Below are 19,693 nucleotides of genomic sequence, written 5' to 3'. Positions count from 1 at the left end.
GTCACAAAACACAGACAGGGTCCTCACTGTATCACTGTTCAGCCTTTATCTTCATCTGAGGGCTGTGAGGTGGGAGGTGTCACGAGGCAAGTTAATCCTGCTTGTATCTAAATTATGACCGAGTCTGAAGAAGACTGTGGTCCCTCAGCACTGAGCGCCTGCGAGTGGAGATGTGTATCGCTCAGGATTGTTCCATCATGGGCGGGTGATGGGCCTGATTCCCACGGTGGGCCCTGTGCCTGGTCACAAGCTGATTTGAAGGACTACAAGTCCGACTTTGTTTTCTCTTGTGACTGTGGCTAGAAATACGCTTAACTTTTCAAAGGGTGACTTTGTTTTTCTTCTTAACATCTCAATTTAGGGCGTCGAGATCGGTAAAGTGCCACCCCCCCTCCCTGGTGTCGGCAAGCAGCTGCCTCCCAGCTACGGGACATACCCCAGCCCTGCGCCCGTGGGCCCCGGCTCCACAAACTCCCTGGAGAGGAGGAAGGAGGGCAGCTTGCCCAGGCCCGGCGCAGGCCCGCCCAGCCGGCAAAAACCCGCCCCGCTGCCCACCTCGGGTGGCCACACGTCTGCTTCCTCACAGCAGATTCAGCAGAGGATCTCTGTGCCGCCGAGTCCCACGTACCCGCCGGCGGGGCCGCCTGCTTTCCCGGCTGGGGACAGCAAACCTGAACTCCCACTGACTGTGGCCATTAGGCCCTTTCTGGCTGATAAAGGGTCAAGGCCACAGTCCCCCAGGAAAGGACCCCAGACAGTGAATTCAAGTTCCATCTACTCCATGTACCTCCAGCAAGCCACGCCTCCTAAGAATTACCAGCCAGCGGTGCACAGCACCTTAAATAAGTCTGTTAAAGCAGGTACAGTGGGTTTGTACCTTGTCTTGGGGCTAGGGAGTCATGCTTTTACTTAGAGTGCCAGTCCATAGCCTTACATTCGGGTCACAAACTATTTTGGATTAAAAAAACTTTTTTTTTCAATGTTTATTTATTTTTGAGAGAAGCAGAGCACAGGTCGGGGAGGGGTGGAGAGAGAGAGAGAATCCCAAGCTAACAGCACAGAGCCCAACTTGGGGCTCGAAGTCAAGAACCGTGAGATCATGACAGCCAAAACCAAGAGTCGGACGCTGAACTGACCGAGCCCCCCAGGCGCCCCTGGGATTAAAATTTTAATTCTTGTGTACAGCGTGGCCTTAGGTGTCCATGTGAGTTTGGGGTAAAAGGCGATGGGTGGAGTTTTGTCACATGGGAACTGACTTCCTGCCTCAGCACCTGCCTTCCTGTGGTACTCAGGAAGCCTGGTTCCCAGAAGGAGGTTCCTCTTTTTCTCCTGCTTTGTGGAAGTTTGTGCAGGGGCTTTCCAGGGGCCGGTGAGGGTGCTCTGCCCAGGTGTGGTCCTCCTGGCCTCCTGGCGGTGACTGAGCCAAGCCCCTGGAGGGGAGGCAAGGGAGCATCTGCCGCTTTGGGAGCTGGGGTGTCCTAGGAAGGGTGAGAGAGTGGAGCCTGGCCCCACGGACGTGGAGGCAGGAGGTGACTCTGACCTGCACAGCGGGGTCCTGCGGGTCAGTTCTGGGCTTGGGCCTCCCCACAGATTTTTGGGCAGAGGCTGCAGCTTCCAGACTCCTGGGAGCGCCCACCCCCCCACCCACCCCCCCGCCCAAGCGGAAGCCCAGCTACCTGTGGCAGGGCTCTGGCCCCCTGCTCTATAGTGCCTGGGCCAGCAGGCGGGGCCTTCCTGTCCGAGGCAGCCTGCGTTCCGTAGCATGAGACTTGGCCTGGGGGGCAGATGCTGTTTAGAGGTGGGTCTTTCTCCCCGGCTTAGAAACAAGGAAGGTTGGTTTGGGGTGGGGAAGTTGGGCCTGCAGCCATGTTTTGTTTTTGTTTTTTTCATTTGAAAAAGCCTAAATTGTGGAAGCCCAAATGTAAAAACCAGTTAAGAGGGGCACTCTATCTTCCAAAAGGAGTCAGTGGGGTTCTTTGGACAGAGGTTTCCTCCGGGATTTAAAGGCAGGACTCAGCAGCACCAGAGCAGACCCCTGTTCTCCGTAGGAGCCCACCTCCTGTGTGACCGCAGGGATGTGGTGACTAGACCCCTGGCCCCGCAGGATGCTCTAGCTGCCCCTGTCCTCTGTGTTTCCTCCAGTGTACGGGAAACCCGTTTTACCATCGGGGTCAACGTCCCCGTCACCCTTACCGTTTCTTCACGGGTCGCCGGCCACAAGCACGTCGCAGTCCCAGCCGCCTTCGGAAAGTGCTGAGAAAGAGCCGGAGCAGGACAGCCCTGCCCCTCCTGGAGACACCGGCACGGGCACTGTGGAGAGCCTGCCGCGGCCGCTCAGCCCCACCAAGCTCACGCCCATCGTGCACTCGCCGCTGCGCTACCAGAGTGACGCCGACCTGGAGGCCTTGCGCAGGAAGCTGGCCAACGCGCCCCGGCCCCTAAAGAAGCGCAGCTCCATCACGGAGCCCGAGGGCCCCGGGGGGCCCAACATCCAGAAGCTGCTGTACCAACGCTTCAACACCCTGGCCGGCGGCATGGAGGGCACCCCTTTCTACCAGCCCGGCCCCTCGCAAGACTTCATGGGCACCCTGGCCGACGTGGACAATGGAAATACCAATGCCAACGGGAACCTGGGAGAGGCTGGCCCCGCCCAGCCCACAGCCCCGCTCCCCTCCGAGCCTGCCCCGTCTTCGGACGCCAACGACAATGAGCTCCCTTCCCCTGAACCGGAGGGGCTCATCTGTCCCCAGAGCACCCACCAAACGGCCGAGCCTGCCGAGGACGACAACAACAACGTGGCCACAGCCCCGTCCACAGAACAGGTCCCCAGCCCTGGGGCCGAGGCCCCCTCACCGGGGGAAGACCAAGCCCCCCCACTGCTGCCCCCCACTGTGCCCCCGCCTGGAGCCTCTACGGTGGGTGTCGTCCTAGTCAGCCAGCCAGTGTTTGTAGAGGACCCGGCTGTGTTAGCCACAGTTCCGGGGACTGTGGGGCTTGCCAGACTCGTCCCCACCCTCACTGAGGCCGAGGGGGAGGATGGTGCTGCAGTCCACAGGTGGGGCTCTGAAAAGGTGTGGAAGGCTGCAGAGCTCTCCCTGGAGGGCCCAGCCAGGTTTCCCCGAGGAAGGGGAGCTGCCGTCGGGATTTGAGGGCCAGGCGGCGAGGGGGACGAGAACCTCCTAGACAGCCTTCTGGTGGGAGCTCAGCATTGGTGGAGCAGAGAGGGGGAGGTGAATGTCCACGGGGGTGGGTAGGAATGAGTTGCTGACTCCCGAGCTTGACTATCACCCACCGTGGGTGCCCCTGAGCAGTGCCGTCCCCCCGGAGCACGCTGCATGTGGCACAACGGGTCTGGCTGGGCCCTGGGAGTGGGCGTTCCTCTCGATGCCTGGGGCCGCTCAGCCTTGCCGGGTGCACACGCTGCCCACGGCTTTCGCCCTGTCCCTCCTCTCCACCGCGGCTTGGTGCGTTGGCACATTACCTGTAAATCAGAAGCATGTTTCCTTCCCGGCAGAGCAAACGGACCAACCTGAAGAAGCCTAACTCGGAGCGGACAGGGCACGGGCTGAGAGTCCGGTTCAACCCCCTGGCGCTGCTCCTAGATGCTTCTCTGGAAGGCGAGTTTGACCTGGTGCAAAGGGTCATCTACGAGGTGAGTGAGCGCAGCCGCAGGCCTGGGCTGCCCCACCTGCTGGGAGGCCGGGCTCACGAGGGCCTTGTGTCCTCAGGTGGAAGACCCTAGCAAGCCCAATGACGAAGGGATCACTCCGCTGCACAATGCCGTCTGCGCCGGCCACCACCACATCGTGAAGTTCCTGCTGGATTTTGGGGTCAATGTGAACGCTGCCGACAGTGATGGCTGGTGAGGGCCCCTGGGGCACGTGGCCTACGGTAGGAGGAGGCCCCCGGTCCAGGAGTCGGGCGAGGGCAGAAGCGGACACGGGTGGGCGGGCCTACTGTCGCACCCCGGGGCCGCCTGGCCTGGTCCCCTCCTCCCCACTTTGGTTCCGTGAGTCCGCTTATGAAAGGCACAGCTGGGATCGTGTCTTCGTACACGTGCTAGCAACTTCGCGGGCTGCGCGTTTTGCAAAGTGTTACTTTTTCGGGTTTGAAATGGCCGGATAACCTGCGTGGCAGAAACTCAGTCCCGCTTTGCGGTTGCCTTGTCGGTGTTTGCCCGCAGGGCCCTTCCGCTGCTGCGCGGGCCCCCAGGCCTCTGCTAGGTCTTGTTGGCAACGTCAGGCTCTTGTTGGTGTGGTTTGAACATCTGGGGTTTTTTAATTGTGGCAAAATCCGCCCAACGCCTACCGCCGTGGCCGCGTGAAGCCGTGCGTCAGCCGTGCGCAGCGCACCCCTGCTCTCGCGTGAGGGGCACCTACTGGATAGGCCGCTTCCCAGCCCCTGCCTCCCCCGCCCCCGAGGCCCCACCGCCCAGCAGCGGGCGCGCGGCCCGGCCGAGAGACAGGCCAGTAGGAGTCCTGCCGTTTTGAGGACCGACGCGGGAACCTTTGGGCCTCGAGGCGCAGCACGGCCCCGGAGGCCCCCGGGAGGCCGCCGGGGCCTGGCTGGCCGGGCAGCGCCCCGCGTGCCTTCACCCGCTCTCCGTTCCAGGACGCCGCTTCACTGCGCCGCCTCTTGCAACAGCGTCCACCTCTGCAAACAGCTGGTGGAGAGCGGCGCTGCCATTTTTGCCTCCACCATCAGCGACATCGAAACCGCCGCGGACAAGTGTGAAGAGACGGAGGAAGGCTACATCCAGTGTTCCCAGTTCCTCTACGGTACGCGGGGCGTCTTGGCACGGGGCGGGGGCCCTTCCCCTGGGCGTGGTGCTGCGGGGCCGGGGAGGAGCCCCCTTCCATTTCGGGAGCCACCCCGCCAAGCTCCTCGGGATGGAAGTCACGCCGTCCCTTGGGCTCCTTCCTGAGAACCTGTTTGAAGGGCCGTGTTGCGGAAAGATTCTGTGCCTGGTCGCTAAAAACCGTGCTTCTCCGTGTGGATGCGGCACGGCGTGCCTGGTCCGGCAACACGCCTCGGCCCCGGGACCCAACACAGCAGTAGCACGACTCGTCAGGGTCTTGACACGGCCCCGGCCGGCGGCCCGCCCTCCGCGGACACCTGACCGCTCGCCCTGTCGTCCCAGGGGTGCAGGAGAAGCTGGGCGTGATGAACAAAGGAGTGGTGTACGCCCTGTGGGGCTACGAGGCCCAGAACAGCGACGAGCTGTCCTTCCACGAGGGGGATGCCATCGCCATCCTGAGGCGCAAGGACGAGAGTGAAACCGAGTGGTGGTGGGCTCGCCTTGGGGACCGGGAGGGCTACGTGCCCAAAAACCTGCTGGGGGTAAGCACCGTGAGCCCGCTCGTCCGGGGTCGGCCACCCCTGCTGCCGTCACTCCTGCAGTCCCGTCCCCTCCGCCCAGCCGTAAACCGCAGGGCGCCGGGCTTTGTGCGGGGTCGCACCCTGCAGGGCGAGCGCGGCGGGTGACTGCCCTCGTCCACTCTCTGCGCCACCCTCGTAACGGGCAAGTTGGCGGAGTTGGCACGGGGATCCGGCAGGCCCCACACTCACACCGTGGGAGCAGCGGGGGTGCCGGCGGAGGAGCCCCCAGCCGCCTGATGCAGGAGCTCGGGCGGGCGGCCAGCCACCACTGTCCGCAGCCCAGAAACGGCCCGGGGTGGGGAGCCCACACGTTGTTCCCTCCGTTGCGTTTGTAACTGCACCAGACCTTAGGGCAGGTGCCGCTGCGCTCCCCCCGCGTGCGAGGGAGCTGGGGGCTTATGGCCACCGGCGCGGATTTGAGGCGGTGCCGGGTGCTGCGAGAGAGGTTCTTCGGGGTTGGGGGGCGCGGCTCGTAGGGGGAGTCGGGGTCTCGGCAGGCGCATGGCGGCCGTCCGGGCACCACCGGGTGCCCCTTCCTGCTCGGCGTGCCGTGCCCTCGTCCTAACTGTTTCCGTCGCTTCGCAGTTGTATCCACGGATCAAACCCCGACAGCGAACGCTAGCCTGAGCTTCCGTCTGGAGCGCCGCCCGCGCTTGCCCGCCGCGAGGAGCCGCCGGGGAGACCGCCCTGCCGTTTCTGCGGGAGCTGCAGCTAGACGTGTTTATAATGGTGCTCACTTGCGCAGACAGCATCCACAATGTGAAATCCCTGCAGTTTCTCGGTGAGGCCCTTTCTTCAGTTTGCCCGTAACTGGGAGAGGTACTTTTGCCTCCAGGAAGATTGAATTTTGCCAATTACTGTAAATCCAAATAAACATGCAGCTTTCTAAACAGCTGTCCCCGTTGCCAATAAGCAGCTCTATCATTTACCCCTGGTCGGTTGCCAGTGAAGACGAACCCTCTGACTTTGGCCCCAAGGCCTTCCTCTACGTCCCTCCACCCCAGCACTGAGAACGCGCAGCTGCTGTGAGGTGTGCGCCCTGCTACCGGAAATGGCAGCCGCCCGCCATCCTCTCCACCCTGACCACACGCATCTCTTCATTTCCCTACCGAGAGGGCCCCTGTGCGGAAGCTTCTGGCAGTGGTGGGGCGTGGTGCGTGTGTGCTGAGCATTGGCATAGGTCACCTACACACGGGCCGACGGTGGGCCGCGCTTCTGCGTCCCGGGCTCCAGAGCCCTTAGTACCAAGTGACGAGCAGTCAGGAGCCTCAAGATAGCACTGTCCCCTCCTCTGCACTATGTGCAGCCCACGGGCCGGCAGCCTAAGGTCAGGGTGGGGCGGATGTGGGGGTGCCTGCATGTCGGGAGGGGCAGCTGGGGTGGGGGGGCCCAGCCTCCCGGGTCTGGCCCGGCCACGATGCAGTAACCTGTGCCCGGTCCAGACTTCAAGTAAGGCGCTTAAGTTTGAACTGTACGTACAGACTTTTATATACCAAAAGTATTTTTTGACTAGATCATTCGAAACTACCAGAATGATGGAAATGTTTTTTTCTCTCATTAAAATCCAGGCCCTTAGGCTTTATTTTCCATGTATGAGTCCTGTGTATAATTCATGTATAAACGTGTAGCCAGGCACCTGTAAGCAGCGATTGTACACAGTGTGCTGATGAAAAGTGAGCGCCCGTGGGGCAGCCTCTGCTGCTGGAAGCCACCGCCGCAGAGGCCGTGTAAACGTGCACAATAAACCGCTGTCTCCCACCGGCGGCTGCGAGTCTTGTGTTTTGGACCCAGAGCGGAGCCGTGGCGCGAGAGCTCGGGTTTTCTGGACACAGTGAGGCGAGGGCCGATCTGTTAGTTTCAAAATAAGTTTTAATCATAAGCTTTATATACAAATTGTTGTACAATTATTTTAATAAAGGGAAATAGTAAGTGAAAATACAAAAAGCAAAGCCGGCTTCTCCCCCTCAGTGAAGTGTCAAAGGTTTGTTCGTAGCCCAGATTAGTGATGCGGTAAGTGGAGAGTCTATAAAACGGGCTCAGGGAGACCGTAAACCGACGCACTAGAAACCAGGATCCCAAACAGATCGGGCCCGACTTCCCACTGCCCAAGTCATTACTCTGCAAGAGTGAACACTGAGGGGCCAGAACCTTCTAGCAAACCTGGGCACCCATAAAAACATGGTTGAAGTGACGCTACAAATAGTTCAGCAGTAGTGAGTAGTGTAGCTGAGTCTCTCCCACCTCCAATTAAGTGTCGACAGGATAGTGCACAAACTCTAAAGCACGAAGCTGTTTAGAGTGTTAACGAGCTGTGCATGTCACACTAGGATCCGTTTCTCCAAACGCTCGACTTGCGTTTCCCAGCACGTGTGGGGTTAGTTGCCTGTGTGTGCAGAGCTGGCTCCACAGTCCCCTGCTGACGGTCCGTCCCGCAGGGAGTCACTGGTCCCTCGACTCATAGAGGAGCTTGGTGGCCTATGACGTGACGAAAGAAGTGTGACCAGTCCCGTGCCCAGCTGCTACGGGCTCCCCCCACCCCCACCGGGCCGGCAGGGCTTCCTCTGGGAGAGGTGGGCCCCGCCTCCCGAGCCCTGCCCACCGCAGCCCACCAGGTACCTTGTGCATGGCCGCCAGCCACGCCGTCGACTGCCTCCTGCTGGCGTGTGCGTCCTCCCCGGCCGTCAGCTTCAGCTGCGTCGGGCCCTCCGCCCCCGGTGCTGCAAACCGCAGGGACATGCCCGTGGCCCGTGCGTTGCCTCCTGGAGAAGGGAGACGAGGTAAGGCCCGCGGGGACCCCAGGATCCCACGTGCCCTTGTGGTGGAGGCCAGGGTGCCTCCTTCCCACCCCTTGTGCTGGTGCGGGGGTCCCAGGGGCACCGGTGGACATCTGGAAGATGACCCCAAATTCACAGGATGGGAAAGGAACCGAGTCGCCTGGCCCTCTAGGGCCCAGGAAAAACCACATCACTGAGCCGAGAGAAAACCCACGGTGCCACCCGGTCCCACGCGGGGACGGACTCCTGTGGTCAGGAAACCCAGCCAGGGCTGGCTCCACGCCAGTACCGATCCTGCTGGCCGTCACTCCCGCCTCAGAGCCATCCTGCTGTTGAGAGCTTGCGCACAGGCTGAGGGACCAGTGGGGACCGGCACCAGAGAGGTGCCGACACCTACCCTGCCGTGTGAGCCCCTGCAGAGATGCAGTGAGGGGACCGGCCCCTGCAGGCCGCACCCGGCTGTTCCCACAACCGGCCGCTCAAGGACGGGTGGCTCTCACGGCCTCGACCACAGAACGGTCCCGTGGGGACCCAGCGTCACCGTGAAACCCGTCTACAGCTTTTCTCCTCCGCTTCAACACGCAAACTCCATTTCTGAGCAGGACTCCACCTTGTGGAAGATTCCTTCTAGCAGACACTGATCTCTGAGTCAAACCCAAGGGCCCACCTCTCCCCTGGGGTCCATGGACTGCAGATGACCCCGGCGGACAATTAGAGGCCCGACCATGCCTGCGTGTGGACAGGCTGGTTCCTGGTGGGACCCCCTCGAGGCGAGTGCCCCCACTGGCAGACCACGGCTCTGCCCACCCCCTGCTTCTCTAAGTAAGGTTTAATCGGCACAGCCACGGCCACGTTCCTGTGTCATCTCTAGTTGCTTCTGCACTTTGCAAGGATCCAGGCAGCCGGCAGAGCTAAGAACACGCACCACCTGGCTCTCCACAGGCCGGCAGGCAGCCCCTTCGGCCACCGTCACCTCAGGCAGTTGTGCCACCTGCCCCCGCCAGCCCCAGGGAAGACCAGGTTCTACGGTTTTAAAGGTTCTAGAAAACTTCTGGCACAGCGGGGTTCGTTGCACCACCAGAGTTTCCAGAAGGGGGCGTGTGGCGCCAGAAGCCCCCTGGCCCTGCCCAGGGAGACCATGCACCAGGCCAGCTGGGATGTGGCCTTCTCCCTGGCCCAGGAGGGGCCGGGATGAGGTGGCCTTCCTAGCGGGAGGCAGGCACAGGAACACCCCCGCTGACCCCCAGCTTCTCTGGGCCCTGCCCTCCGTACCCGGGGGTCTTCGACGCCCACCCTGCCACCGGCAAGCGGCCTGGAATCCCTGAGCACACCGTGCGGAGGGCACAGAGGCGGCGGAGCGCTGGCCTGGCCCTGTGACCTCGGCATCGGCATCCAGGAGCTCAGGCCGAAGTGCGGAGCTGGCTGGGAAGGGGCGGGAGGGCGCCGGCCGTGCCCCGCTGCCCCTGCGCTCGGCCGGCTTAGGGCCGGTAGATGCAACCCTAAGCCCCCTTAGGGCTGAGAAACCCAGCAAACCAAATCCATCTCTACCTCCGATGTTTCCATTCATGCTTTATATACCCGCGTCTTGGGCCCAACCCCCTTTCAAATGGACCAACAGAAGTGACTGTGCACTTCAGAGGCATGGCCTGGGCTGGACTGCCCGGTGGCAGCAGCAGGGCCGGAGGAGGGTAGCAGGTGGCTGACCTTCAGAGGCGGGCTGGCTCCCCAGGAGGCTGGTGTAAGTGTGAGTGTCTTTTTCTACATCAAGAAGGCGGGCAGGCAGGAGAGGAGAACAACCAAGAGCCAATCAGAAAACAGAAAGCAAGAAGGATTAAGTCACGTGGGTTTTTGTCAGCACGGAATGCAAACTCTCTTCCCGTGGGAAAACAGCCAGAAGCGTAGAAGTTCAGGTGGAAAGATCCAGAATGGGCTGAACGTTCTGGAAGCTCACCAAGGAAATGGAAAGGAATCTCGTCCCCACGGGTGCCTGACAGGAGCAGGAAGTGCCAGTTCCCAATCAGCCACCACGCCACACCCTTCTGAGCACACAGATGACGCCGCTGCACTGGGAACGTCATCCTTGGTTTGAGGCCAACGATAAATGGTACCGAAGAGCTTGTATGTGACACGCTCAGGCACATTCTCCTGAATTCGCTATCTTACACGTTAAGCCCCATTCACCTGGCAAGTTCCTAAAACCACGTACTAAATCCAAGCCCCTAGAGGACGACGGGCTGGCTCCTCAGAGACCCTGCCGACAGACTCCGTCCTCGAGGCCCCTGTGTCATCCCCAAAGTCGCCCGCGCCGGCACCAGACTTCCTGCCGCACTCACCTCCGGGCGGAAAGCCTTCCGTGAGGATCTGCACAGTCGAAATGTGCGCAATGTCAATCTCGTGGCGGCTGTCCCCATCCAGAAGCAAGTACCTAGGAAAAAGGGTGTCCGCACCACGTTACCCCGGGGCCGATGTGACGAGGCTGTCCGTGCCCAGCAGCCTCTGCCTCTCACCTCTGGTTGTTGGAGAGACGACAAACCATGGTTTCTGGCTTCTCAGAGTTTCCAAAAGTTACGAGAAAAGTAGCTCCTTAGGATACAAAAACAAACGTGAGAACACAACGAGCCCCTCCACCCCTCACCGCCCCCCGGCCCGGCAAGGCTAGCTCCCGGGGAGGCGCGCACACGGGACGAGATGAGACCAAGTGAGTCAACAGCGTTGGCTGTGCCCGCAGGTCCCCGAGGTGAGGCGGCAAGGCCATGACGGAGGAGATGCTGCAGTTTTGTAAAGCACAGGGCGCTGCTGTCGGGAGAGGTTCTGCGCACCCTCCATGCTGCCGGCAACGTCCCGTCCTTCCCCACAAGGCACCCACACGCTCCCGGGGGAGCCAGGGCGGCACCGGAACGGGACAGAAGGTGCACAGAACCGGCCCAGAAGGATCGCGGGACAGGTGGCAGGAGGGAGAAACACGTGGGGCGGGGGGGGGGGGGTCGGCCTTCAGAGGCTCCTGGGGAGGGAGATCCACAGTCCGTGGAGCACCTCCTCTGATGCCACCCACGTCACAGGGCCCTGTGTCTGCACACGCTCCACCCTGGCCCAGGGCCCCACACCCGATGGCCGTCCCAAGCCCTGCGGAGTCAGGCTGCCACTTTAGGCCGCATTCCTGTTTCCGTAGAGCAGAGGCGGCTCGATCCTTCCATGGGAAGCTGGGGGGGGGGGGGGCACAGCGCTCTTCCAGGTCGCCCGCCAGACGGACACCCAGGACCCGGCGACGACCCGAGCTTACCACTCAGGAGCACCTTGAGCTGCTTGTCGTAGAACTCCGCCTCCTTGTGCGACACCAGGGCGCACTCGGCGCACTGCCGCACAGGGTCCACGAAACACATGCGCCGCAGCGGCACCTTCTGGCCACAACACTTGTCACAGAAGCACTTCCCACACCGGCGACAGTGGTGCTGCGGGCGCAGGGGTGGTGCTGAGGGGACAGAGGACTGCCCCCCGCGCGCCCCCCCCCCTCGGGACCACCCGTCTACACACGCGGCCCCATGCTGGTCTTCGCCACTGGAAGGAGGAGCTGCCAAGGGCGCCGCGCACACGGCAGGGCGCCCTGCGTCCCGCGGCCCACCTGCCAGGACGCCCCACCTCTTCAGAGGACGACACCCCTTTGAGGGCAAGCCCGTGGGTGTGGCGGCGCCCAGCTGGTGGCACGGGCGTGGGTCACCGTCTGCTGTTCTCAGGCAGCCCCCAGGAGACTCGGGTGAGTCGGCCGCCCCCCAAGGGGCTCAATGCCGGCCTGGCCCCCACCCGACGGCCTCAGCTCACCTTTCTGGTCAGGAAGTCAAACTTCGCGTCACACTGCATGCACCTCGGGCACTAGGAGGGAAGGAGCGTCAGGACCCAGCTCGGGGTGCTGCCGGGAGAGCCGCCCTCCCGCCCCGCGGCTGGGGGGGGTGACGCATCGCAGGCACAGGTGGGCTCCGGGTCCCACAGGCCAGGGACAGGGCATGAGCTCGGGGGGCATCTCGGGGACGCCGGGGGCAGCGGTCAGAGTCCGAACGGCCACGCTAGGGCAGCCACCTAAGGACCCCCAGTTCTGGTGCCGGAACCACGGGTCGGTGTCCCGGAAGGACCACGTGATTCCACGGCTGGAACTAACGGGAAGCGGCCCCGACACGCGAGCATCGCTTTCTAGGTGAAGTAGGTGACGTGGCGGCCGAGCAGGGGGGGAGGCCCCCACGAGGGACGCCTCGAGTCCCTCAGTGACACGGCCACACGTGCATCGGGACGAGGCTGAAGCGGGATGTGGAGGGTGCGGGTCGGATATGCGTTAAAGGTGGTCACCGCCAGGCCCCGGAAATGCCCCCAAAAGCTCCTGGGAGTAAGGGAAGCAGAGGGAACCGGCAGCTGGGCTCCGGGGGACAGGTGTCCAGGCCCCGCAGCGCCCGGGAGGGCAGGGACCACAGCGCTGCGCTGCGGGGGAGGCCTCCCTCACCCCAGCGCGCAGGGAACAGACTGAGTGCAGCGGCCGTGCGACCGGCACTGAAGACAAGGGACTCCAAATGGCCACATCGTCACCAAAGGGACGAGCTCGGGTTTCTTCTCTAACACAAGCCAAGAGTCGCTCCAGACCTGCCGCGAAGCACCGACGGGCCATCCCGCCGCTGACGACGCTCAGCTTCTCCCCCCCCCCCCCCCCCCCAGCGCCTGCCCGGAGGAGGGCTTCTGATCACAGGACAGCCAGACTGCACGTGACCCGGGGCAAACCCGTCAGTCCTGCCCAGCTGGGGCCGTCCCCCAGCGTCCTTCCCTCGTCCCCACCCACCACCTTCTCTCCGCTCAGCCAGGGGCACGCTCGTCCCGCAGGGCAGCAGGGGCAAGCACCAGCTCACGCCTCCCGCCGGGTGACCTCTCCCCTGGCTCTGCGTGTCCCCTGTGGGCCTCGGCCTCCTCCAGGCAGCCGTAGGCTGGCGCACGCGAGTCGGGCAAGCGAGTAGCTCTGAAGGGATTCGAGACAGAGCCAAGTGCCCGTGAACCTGTGTTGATCCAGAGCAGAGGCCAGGGGTGCTGGGATCCTCCGCAATGCTCCTGGAAGGGACCTCGGACCCACAGCCACGCTGGGCCTTGGCACGTGTCCTCCCACGGCGGGCACCCTTTTCAGACACCACCCTGCAGCCAGACGGGCTCCATCTGGCCGCTGCCCCTGCACTGGGAGCAGGGTCTAAGCTTTTCGAGATCGTGTGACTAACACTTTCTTGTTACCCCGTTGCTCCTAAGCTGCTTTCTGGACTTGGATACAGGGCTTGGCCCACCTTGGCCTTCCAGAATCATCTACAGAATCCCCACCGGCTTTGAGCGTGAGCTGGATACTCACTGCCCTGCCGCTGCCTCTCCCTTTTGTGAGTTCTGGAACTCGGGCTTTGGAAGCGTGGCAGGGCCCCAGCCTCTGTATGACCCCCGCAGGGCCAGCCACAGAATCCACTGGAAAAAACCAACAGCGAGGGTGTGACTGGTGAGGCCCAGCAGCCGGGAAAGCCTGCCTCACTCCGCGGGAAGGCTCTAGCGCCTCCTGGGGTCTCCGGTGGTGGCCCCTCTCTTGCTCCCTCTCCAGCAACGCTAACAAAGACGGTCTCGCGCTTACTGTAGGGCTTGTGTGTTTGGGTACGTTGAAAGACCAATTTTCATCTTATTTTGTTTTTGTTTGAGAGAGAGGGGCAGGGAGGGGGAGAGAGTCTCCAGCAGGCTCCACCCTCAGCACAGAGCCCGACGCAGGGCTCAGTCCCACCACCCCGAGATCGTGACCTGAGCCCAAATCCAGAGTCGGACGCTCAACCGGCTGAGCCACCCAGGCGCCCCAAGACCAACCTGTAAATGTAAGGCGACAGCCAGGACGTAAAATGTGCTTAACAACGTAAGCGACATAGGATTTTATTACTGTAAATAAGCAATGAAGTGATTCAGAAAACGGGCAGATCTTCAAGACAAGGTAACTTTCTGATTACGTAACAGAAGAGAGCCTTCTAAAATTCTCAACAGAGCAATTTAACACGAAGAGAATGGGAAGAAAAAAAAAAAAGGCAGAGGCGAGAGTAAAAATACGGCCAAAGAACTGCTACGGTGTCTGATGAACGAACTGCACCAGGAGGGAACAGAAACCACACGCGCGAGCCGGGTGCCAGCAGCCGCGGGCCTGGAACCAGGGCGAGGGCGGCCACAGCCCAGACACGGGCGGCCAGCCCCCCTTACCCGCCCTACCGAGCCTGAGACCCGCTACCCCCCCCCCCCCAGCACCACCGCAGGGCGGGAGGGGCGGGACCAGCAGGGAGGACGAGTGGGGGCAGGGCCCACCAGGAGGGTCCTGCACAAGCGCGCGCACACCGACCCGTCTGCCGCGTGAGCCTCTGGCCAGATGACAGATGCCTCCGCTAGGGTCGCTGGGGGAGGCTCCAGCCTCTGGGGGGGGGGGGGGGGAGGGCGGGGGGTCCCCACGCTCACCCCGCAGGCAGGCCTGGCTGACAGCGGGGCGGGAAGCTGGTGGCAAGGAGGCACCACGGAGGAGGGCGACAGGGGCAGGGGGAGCGCTCCTCGTGAACTTTCCAGCTCCGCACAGCGCACACACACCCCTGGCCCCCGACTCCGTGCTGGTTCGGAGGGGGGAGCCCACGGGGGACCCGCGCCCGCGGATGTGGAAGTTGAGACGAGAGGGAGGCAGGTGCCACAAGGTCAGCTTCCTGGTGGACGCGCGCGGGGTGGAGCGCGAGAAGAGGCCCAGCCAGGGTCACAGAAGGGCCTCGGGGAGCAGAGAGCGGTCTGCCACCGGACCCTCGCGCAAGGAGCCCCCAGAGGTGCCCCGGGCAGCTGCAGGACCAGCACTGGCCCCGAGGGTCTCCCCTCAAAGTCTAAATAGTTGGAAGAGGGGGGCCTGGATGGCTCAGGTGGCTGAGCGTCTGACTCTGGACTTTGGCCCAAGTCGTATCAAGGGTGCGTGAGCCGGCCCGCACGGGGGGGGGGGGGGGGGGGGGGGGGGGGGGGGGGGGGGGGGGGGGGGGGGGGGGCGGAGCCTGCTTGGGACAATTTCTCCCTCTCTCTGCCCCTTCCCCGCACACGCTCTCATTTTTTTTTTGGTGGAAAACAGAATTTAGAGAGTTTAAAGGAATGTCAAAAACAAAGCTACTGTAACAAAAGAGCTTGGGGACACCTGCCCGTCCTCCCTGCCCTCCCCCCCCCCCCCCCCCCCCCCCCCCCCCCCCCCCCCCCCCCCCCCGCTCCCACAGCGCCCCCCTGCCGGCTGGAGCCAGGCCCTCGACACTCCCTGTCTTCGGTTTCTCAGACACAAACAAATCCGGAAAATAAGTTTTCAGGATATATGCACAGGGGACGCCTGGGTGGCTCAGACGGTTAAGTGCTGCCTTCGGCTCAGGTCCTGATCTTGTAGTGTGTGAGTTCGAGCACAGATCAGCGCAGATCCTTCAGATCCTGTCTCCCTCCCCTTGCCCCTCCCACCAGCTCCGAAAAAAAATAAACAAAAAAATATTTTTAAACAAATAAAAAAAACCAATATATGTATTAATGTATCTTTATTGAAAGATAATCCTTTCTAAAGAATAAGAGAATTACTCCTAAAATATTAAATGACTCATCTCAAAGATTTAACTCCGTCATGAGTGAGGGAACCAGTAAACTGTTAAAAAACCAGCTCAAAAGAGACACAGGAGGTCCTGGGGAGGGGACGAATGTGACAGTGGATGCGAAACAGCTGGCATCGCAGGAGACATGTGTTCCTCTTGGGACAGGGCCCGCCTGTGTCTCCCCACCCAGACCCCCATCACCGGGGGCTCTGAGCCAGAGGCGGACGCAGCGCCCCAGACACGAGCCCGCCCCGGGAGCAAGTGCTGGGCCTGCCCGGCGCCCCCCCAACATCAGAGGCTTCTACGCAGCCACAGGGCCCAGCACCCCCATGCGCTAGGTGGTGTGCCCCCCGCCTCGCGGTCCCCAAGGCGGGTGAAAGCCCCTGCCTGTCCTGTGCCTGGCAAGTGTCTGCAGAGGACCCCCTGGCCGTGTGACCTCGATGACTCACAGTTGCCCCCAACCACCTGTGACAAGGCTGCACATGGACCCCAAATCCCCATTCCTCACCCCATTCTCGACCGGCTGCCCTGTCTGTCCAGACTCGTCGGTCGGAACAAATGCCCATTCACCTCGCTTGCTCAAACCTGAGTCAAGCTTCTCTCCTTCCTTCAGGCCCACGGATGAAATCCCACCCTCAACCCGTGTGCGACAGGCTGCCCTGGGGTGCCGCAACCCCCGATCGCAGGTCACAGGTCACACGATCCGCGCCCCCTCGCTGAGTGGACGCCTCCCCTTCCCACCTGCTCTCATCCAGTTGGGTCCTGGGTCCCTCCCCGCACAGAGCAAGCCCTTGCCAGGCCGGAGACACCGGCAGATCCCCCGGGTTCGGGGTCAACCTCCGGCAGCAGCTCCTCCCCCTGCCTAGAACAGTCTCTCCCAACTTGGGATTTGGTTTTGATCTGACACCCGTGCTCTCCTTCCCGCTTCTGTGACCACAGAGTATCCACGTGTCAAAATGACGGCCCCGAGCTGCCGGCATCGCTGGTTATACCCAGCGCGGAAGATGGAAGAAAGAGGGGTGCAAAACCACAGGGCTTTTACGGATAAAACAGTATCTCACGGCCTCGTGCCCAGAGAGCCCACCCCCAGGCTTCCTCCTCCCCGAAGCCACTAGGGAGCCACGGACTGTGCATCCTCGGGGACCAGCAACTGTTATTTCCGGGGCAGGAGGCCAGCTGGGAGGCTGGGAGCTATAGCTGGCTCAGAGCAGGCGCACGCGCACGCACACACACGCACACACACACACCCCAAGTTGTCAACACTCTCAAGGGACGTCCCTGCAGGCCCACGCGACCAGCCTGGTGCAGGGTCAGGCACCTAGTAAGTACACAACAGACGTGGAACGGGCTGGCCTCAGAGTGACCCGATGGAAAGCGGGGCCGAGATGAGACACGAAGGACCATCCACAGATAGGTCAGCAACGCTAATTGGCAAACAACCGGAAGCGGGTGGAGGCTGAGGGTCTACGGGTCACCCTCCTGCCACGTTCTACCTACTTCCCTTCACCCACTCCAAACCACCCAGACCCACCTGCCTCTCGCTACCGGTATCCCCAACACCCGAGTCTCCCCCTTGCACACGAGGGTCCTGGTGTCCCACACACACTGAACAGGCAGGGGGCAGCTGGGGGCCAGGCTAGTGGCAGGGGATCCGCCCCACCCCCTTCCCCCGGAGCTTCCAGAACCCCAGACTGTTTCTTTTCCTCCAGAACACTCGCTGTGCTAACCTCTGGCCTCTTGGACCAGGCCCCAGTAGGCTTCAAATCCGCTTCCTTTTCGAAGCTCACGGCGGTCCACCCTCCCGTCCCTCCTCCCCCAGGCTCCCTGGAAGGCCTCCAGGGCTCCTCAGGTCACGAGTAAGAATTCCCACAAGCAGGGGGCAGGGGGGCTCCGAGGGGCACCTGCTACCCTTTCTTTCTAGGTGGAAAGGAGCCCCCCCCCCCCCCAACAGAGAGACAGACTCAAATAGATCAGGCCAACTCTGCTCGCTTCCTGCTGTTCAACTCAGGCCCGAAAACACAGGCACTTTTCCAGGAAACACCCCTGGGCACGGGAAGAGGGCACACGGAGCTATAGCTGTTACCCCAGTGTGCAGAGGTGGGGGCAGGGGAACCGTGCCTGGGTCCAGACACCCTTCTGGGACTCCTTGCAGACGCCCACCGAGTCCGGTGGGGCAAAGTTCCGCAGGGGGTCAATCGGGCAGAGTCTCTCCAGACTCCTGGGGGGGCGGGCGGGGCACTCCCCGACCACCCTCGATCTGGCCACAGATTAAGTGCCAGAGGTTCACGGCCTCCCTCCCCACTGCGGGAGTGCGCGGTTCCCTTTCCTGTGCACGACCTTTCACCCGCCGTCCCCACGACGCTCCCTGCGATTCCCACTTCCCCAACCACAGTAACACGTGTCAGCCCCAGTAACCCAGGAAGGAACTCTGTGACACGGACACATTCAGGAGAAAGACACACATTCCTTTACCTCTGACTTTCCACAGCACGAACCGGGGAGCCCAAGTGGGGAAGGTACGCGCTGTCAGCTCAGAGAGCACCAGCGCCAAGGGTAAAAGCGCGCAAAATAAAGAGCACAAACAGGGCAACAGGGGAGGGGAGGGAAGGGCCCGGGGAGCACGCGACAGTGGGGAGGGCGGGGAGGGCAGGAGGGCGGGGGCGGCGGCCGCGGGGCCTCTCCTCGCCGCCGCCCTGCCCCGCCGCCCCTCCCCAGCTCGGGCGGGCCTGCCTCGCCTCGGACACCTGATTTCACTCCGGTGCCGACAGCCTGCAGCCCGTAACTACCGTTCTGGGGGAGGAAGGCGTCTCAGGACGCAGGGGCGCTTGTCACTTAAAGCGACTCAACCATCACGGCGCGCTGACTTCTTTAGGACGGACGGATCTACAGGAACGCACGGAGTTCCTCCCCGTGGCCTCCCGGACCTGAGAGCTGCTGGCTTACGGGATCGGGTCCAAACCCCCTGGCCTGCCACGCAAGGGCCTTCAGAAGGGGCCGCACCCACCCCGCCCACAGGGACAGCGCGGGGCCTCCCCACCCCTGACCCCTGCAAGCAGGTGCGGTGCCTGCCAGGACGCCCTCCTTACTGTCCACCTGCAACCTCCCACTCAAAGCCAGCCCTCCGCGCGGCACCCCCCCAACCCGGAGCGCGCCGCCTTCTAAGGAGGCGGGGGGCCTCTCCACCCCCCACCACGGGGCAGGGGCAGCGACGGCGTCTCAGGGGCCCCAGCTGAGCAGCTCATCCAATGGAAGTGGAATTCCCACGTGACCTCTCAGGTGGGCCGAGACCCGGACAGAGCAGGAGGGGCGGTCCTTGCGGGACGCACCTGAGTGGGGAGTGGGCGAGCCTGGACGCCCCGAGAGGGAACCAGGCAGAGGGCACTGTGCCCAAGGCCCCGGGAGGGCTGGAGCGCGGTCACCGGGAACCCGGGGTACCGACGGCGGCCGTGGGGGGCCCCGGAAGGGCAGCAGGAGCCAGACGAAGCGCTTCGGGGGCCCGGGTCGGGGCACCAGGGAGGCACGGCGGGCCTGGGGCGCGGACCGGGTAGCCTTAGCCTCGGAAGGGGATCCTGGGCGCGGACGGGGGGGCGGGAAGCCGGCGGGCGGTGGCGACCTACCTCCTTATCCGGGACCCACTGCGGCTCCTCCAGGCCGAAGGGGCTGCCAAAGGCGCGGTGCTCGGGCACCATGCGCAGGCCGCTGGGGGAGCGCACCAGCTTCTTGGCGTCGCGGCGCGCGGCCACCTCGGAGGACATGACGCCGCCACAGCGCTCGCCCGAGGCCCGGGCCCTCGCCCCGTCAGGAGCCCCGCCCCGCCCGCGTGGATGACAACGGCCGCGTCCAATCGCCACGCCCGTCCGGGAGAGCGGGCCAATCGGCACCCGGGACCCGCCCCAACGCTGAGCTGTTCAATCCACGCAG

At 63.0% G+C, this 19,693-nt stretch overlaps 2 protein-coding genes across 6 annotated transcripts in view; one reads left to right on the top strand and one right to left on the bottom strand.

The window, feature by feature from the left end:
- PPP1R13B (protein phosphatase 1 regulatory subunit 13B) overlaps positions 1-6,283 on the top strand; it is a 99,317-nt gene extending 93,034 nt beyond the window's left edge. For all 4 annotated transcript variants that reach the window (XM_043554379.1, XM_043554381.1, XM_043554378.1 and 1 more), the window contains exons 11-17: positions 362-860; positions 2,143-2,915; positions 3,515-3,652; positions 3,729-3,862; positions 4,612-4,778; positions 5,141-5,340; positions 5,965-6,283. In XM_043554379.1, coding sequence (XP_043410314.1) covers positions 362-860; positions 2,143-2,915; positions 3,515-3,652; positions 3,729-3,862; positions 4,612-4,778; positions 5,141-5,340; positions 5,965-6,006 — 1,953 coding nt within the window. In that variant the 3' untranslated portion in view covers positions 6,007-6,283. The remainder of the gene's footprint in view (positions 1-361; positions 861-2,142; positions 2,916-3,514; positions 3,653-3,728; positions 3,863-4,611; positions 4,779-5,140; positions 5,341-5,964) is intronic.
- A 947-nt stretch (positions 6,284-7,230) lies between these two features.
- On the bottom strand, positions 7,231-19,645 carry ZFYVE21 (zinc finger FYVE-type containing 21). 2 transcript variants are annotated; one of them, XM_043554406.1, is made up of 8 exons: positions 19,390-19,621; positions 11,970-12,020; positions 11,434-11,602; positions 10,661-10,736; positions 10,487-10,578; positions 9,858-9,911; positions 7,996-8,138; positions 7,231-7,854 (listed from the first exon to the last, which is right to left on the bottom strand). In XM_043554406.1, exons 1-8 carry the CDS (start codon positions 19,525-19,527, stop codon positions 7,819-7,821), a joined length of 759 nt encoding a protein of 252 aa, XP_043410341.1. In that variant the 5' UTR covers positions 19,528-19,621; the 3' UTR covers positions 7,231-7,818. The 2 variants fall into 2 exon arrangements, with proteins under 2 accessions (XP_043410341.1, XP_043410342.1); XM_043554407.1 differs by lacking the exon at positions 9,858-9,911 and having other exon boundaries at positions 19,390-19,645.
- Positions 19,646-19,693: the final 48 nt, after the last annotated feature.

Source organism: Prionailurus bengalensis, chromosome B3 (assembly GCF_016509475.1).
Source record: "Prionailurus bengalensis isolate Pbe53 chromosome B3, Fcat_Pben_1.1_paternal_pri, whole genome shotgun sequence".
In the NCBI taxonomy this organism is placed as follows: Eukaryota; Metazoa; Chordata; class Mammalia; order Carnivora; family Felidae; genus Prionailurus; species Prionailurus bengalensis.
The sequence above is the reverse complement of the archived record's forward strand: the minus strand, read 5'-3'. Positions and strand labels throughout refer to the sequence as shown.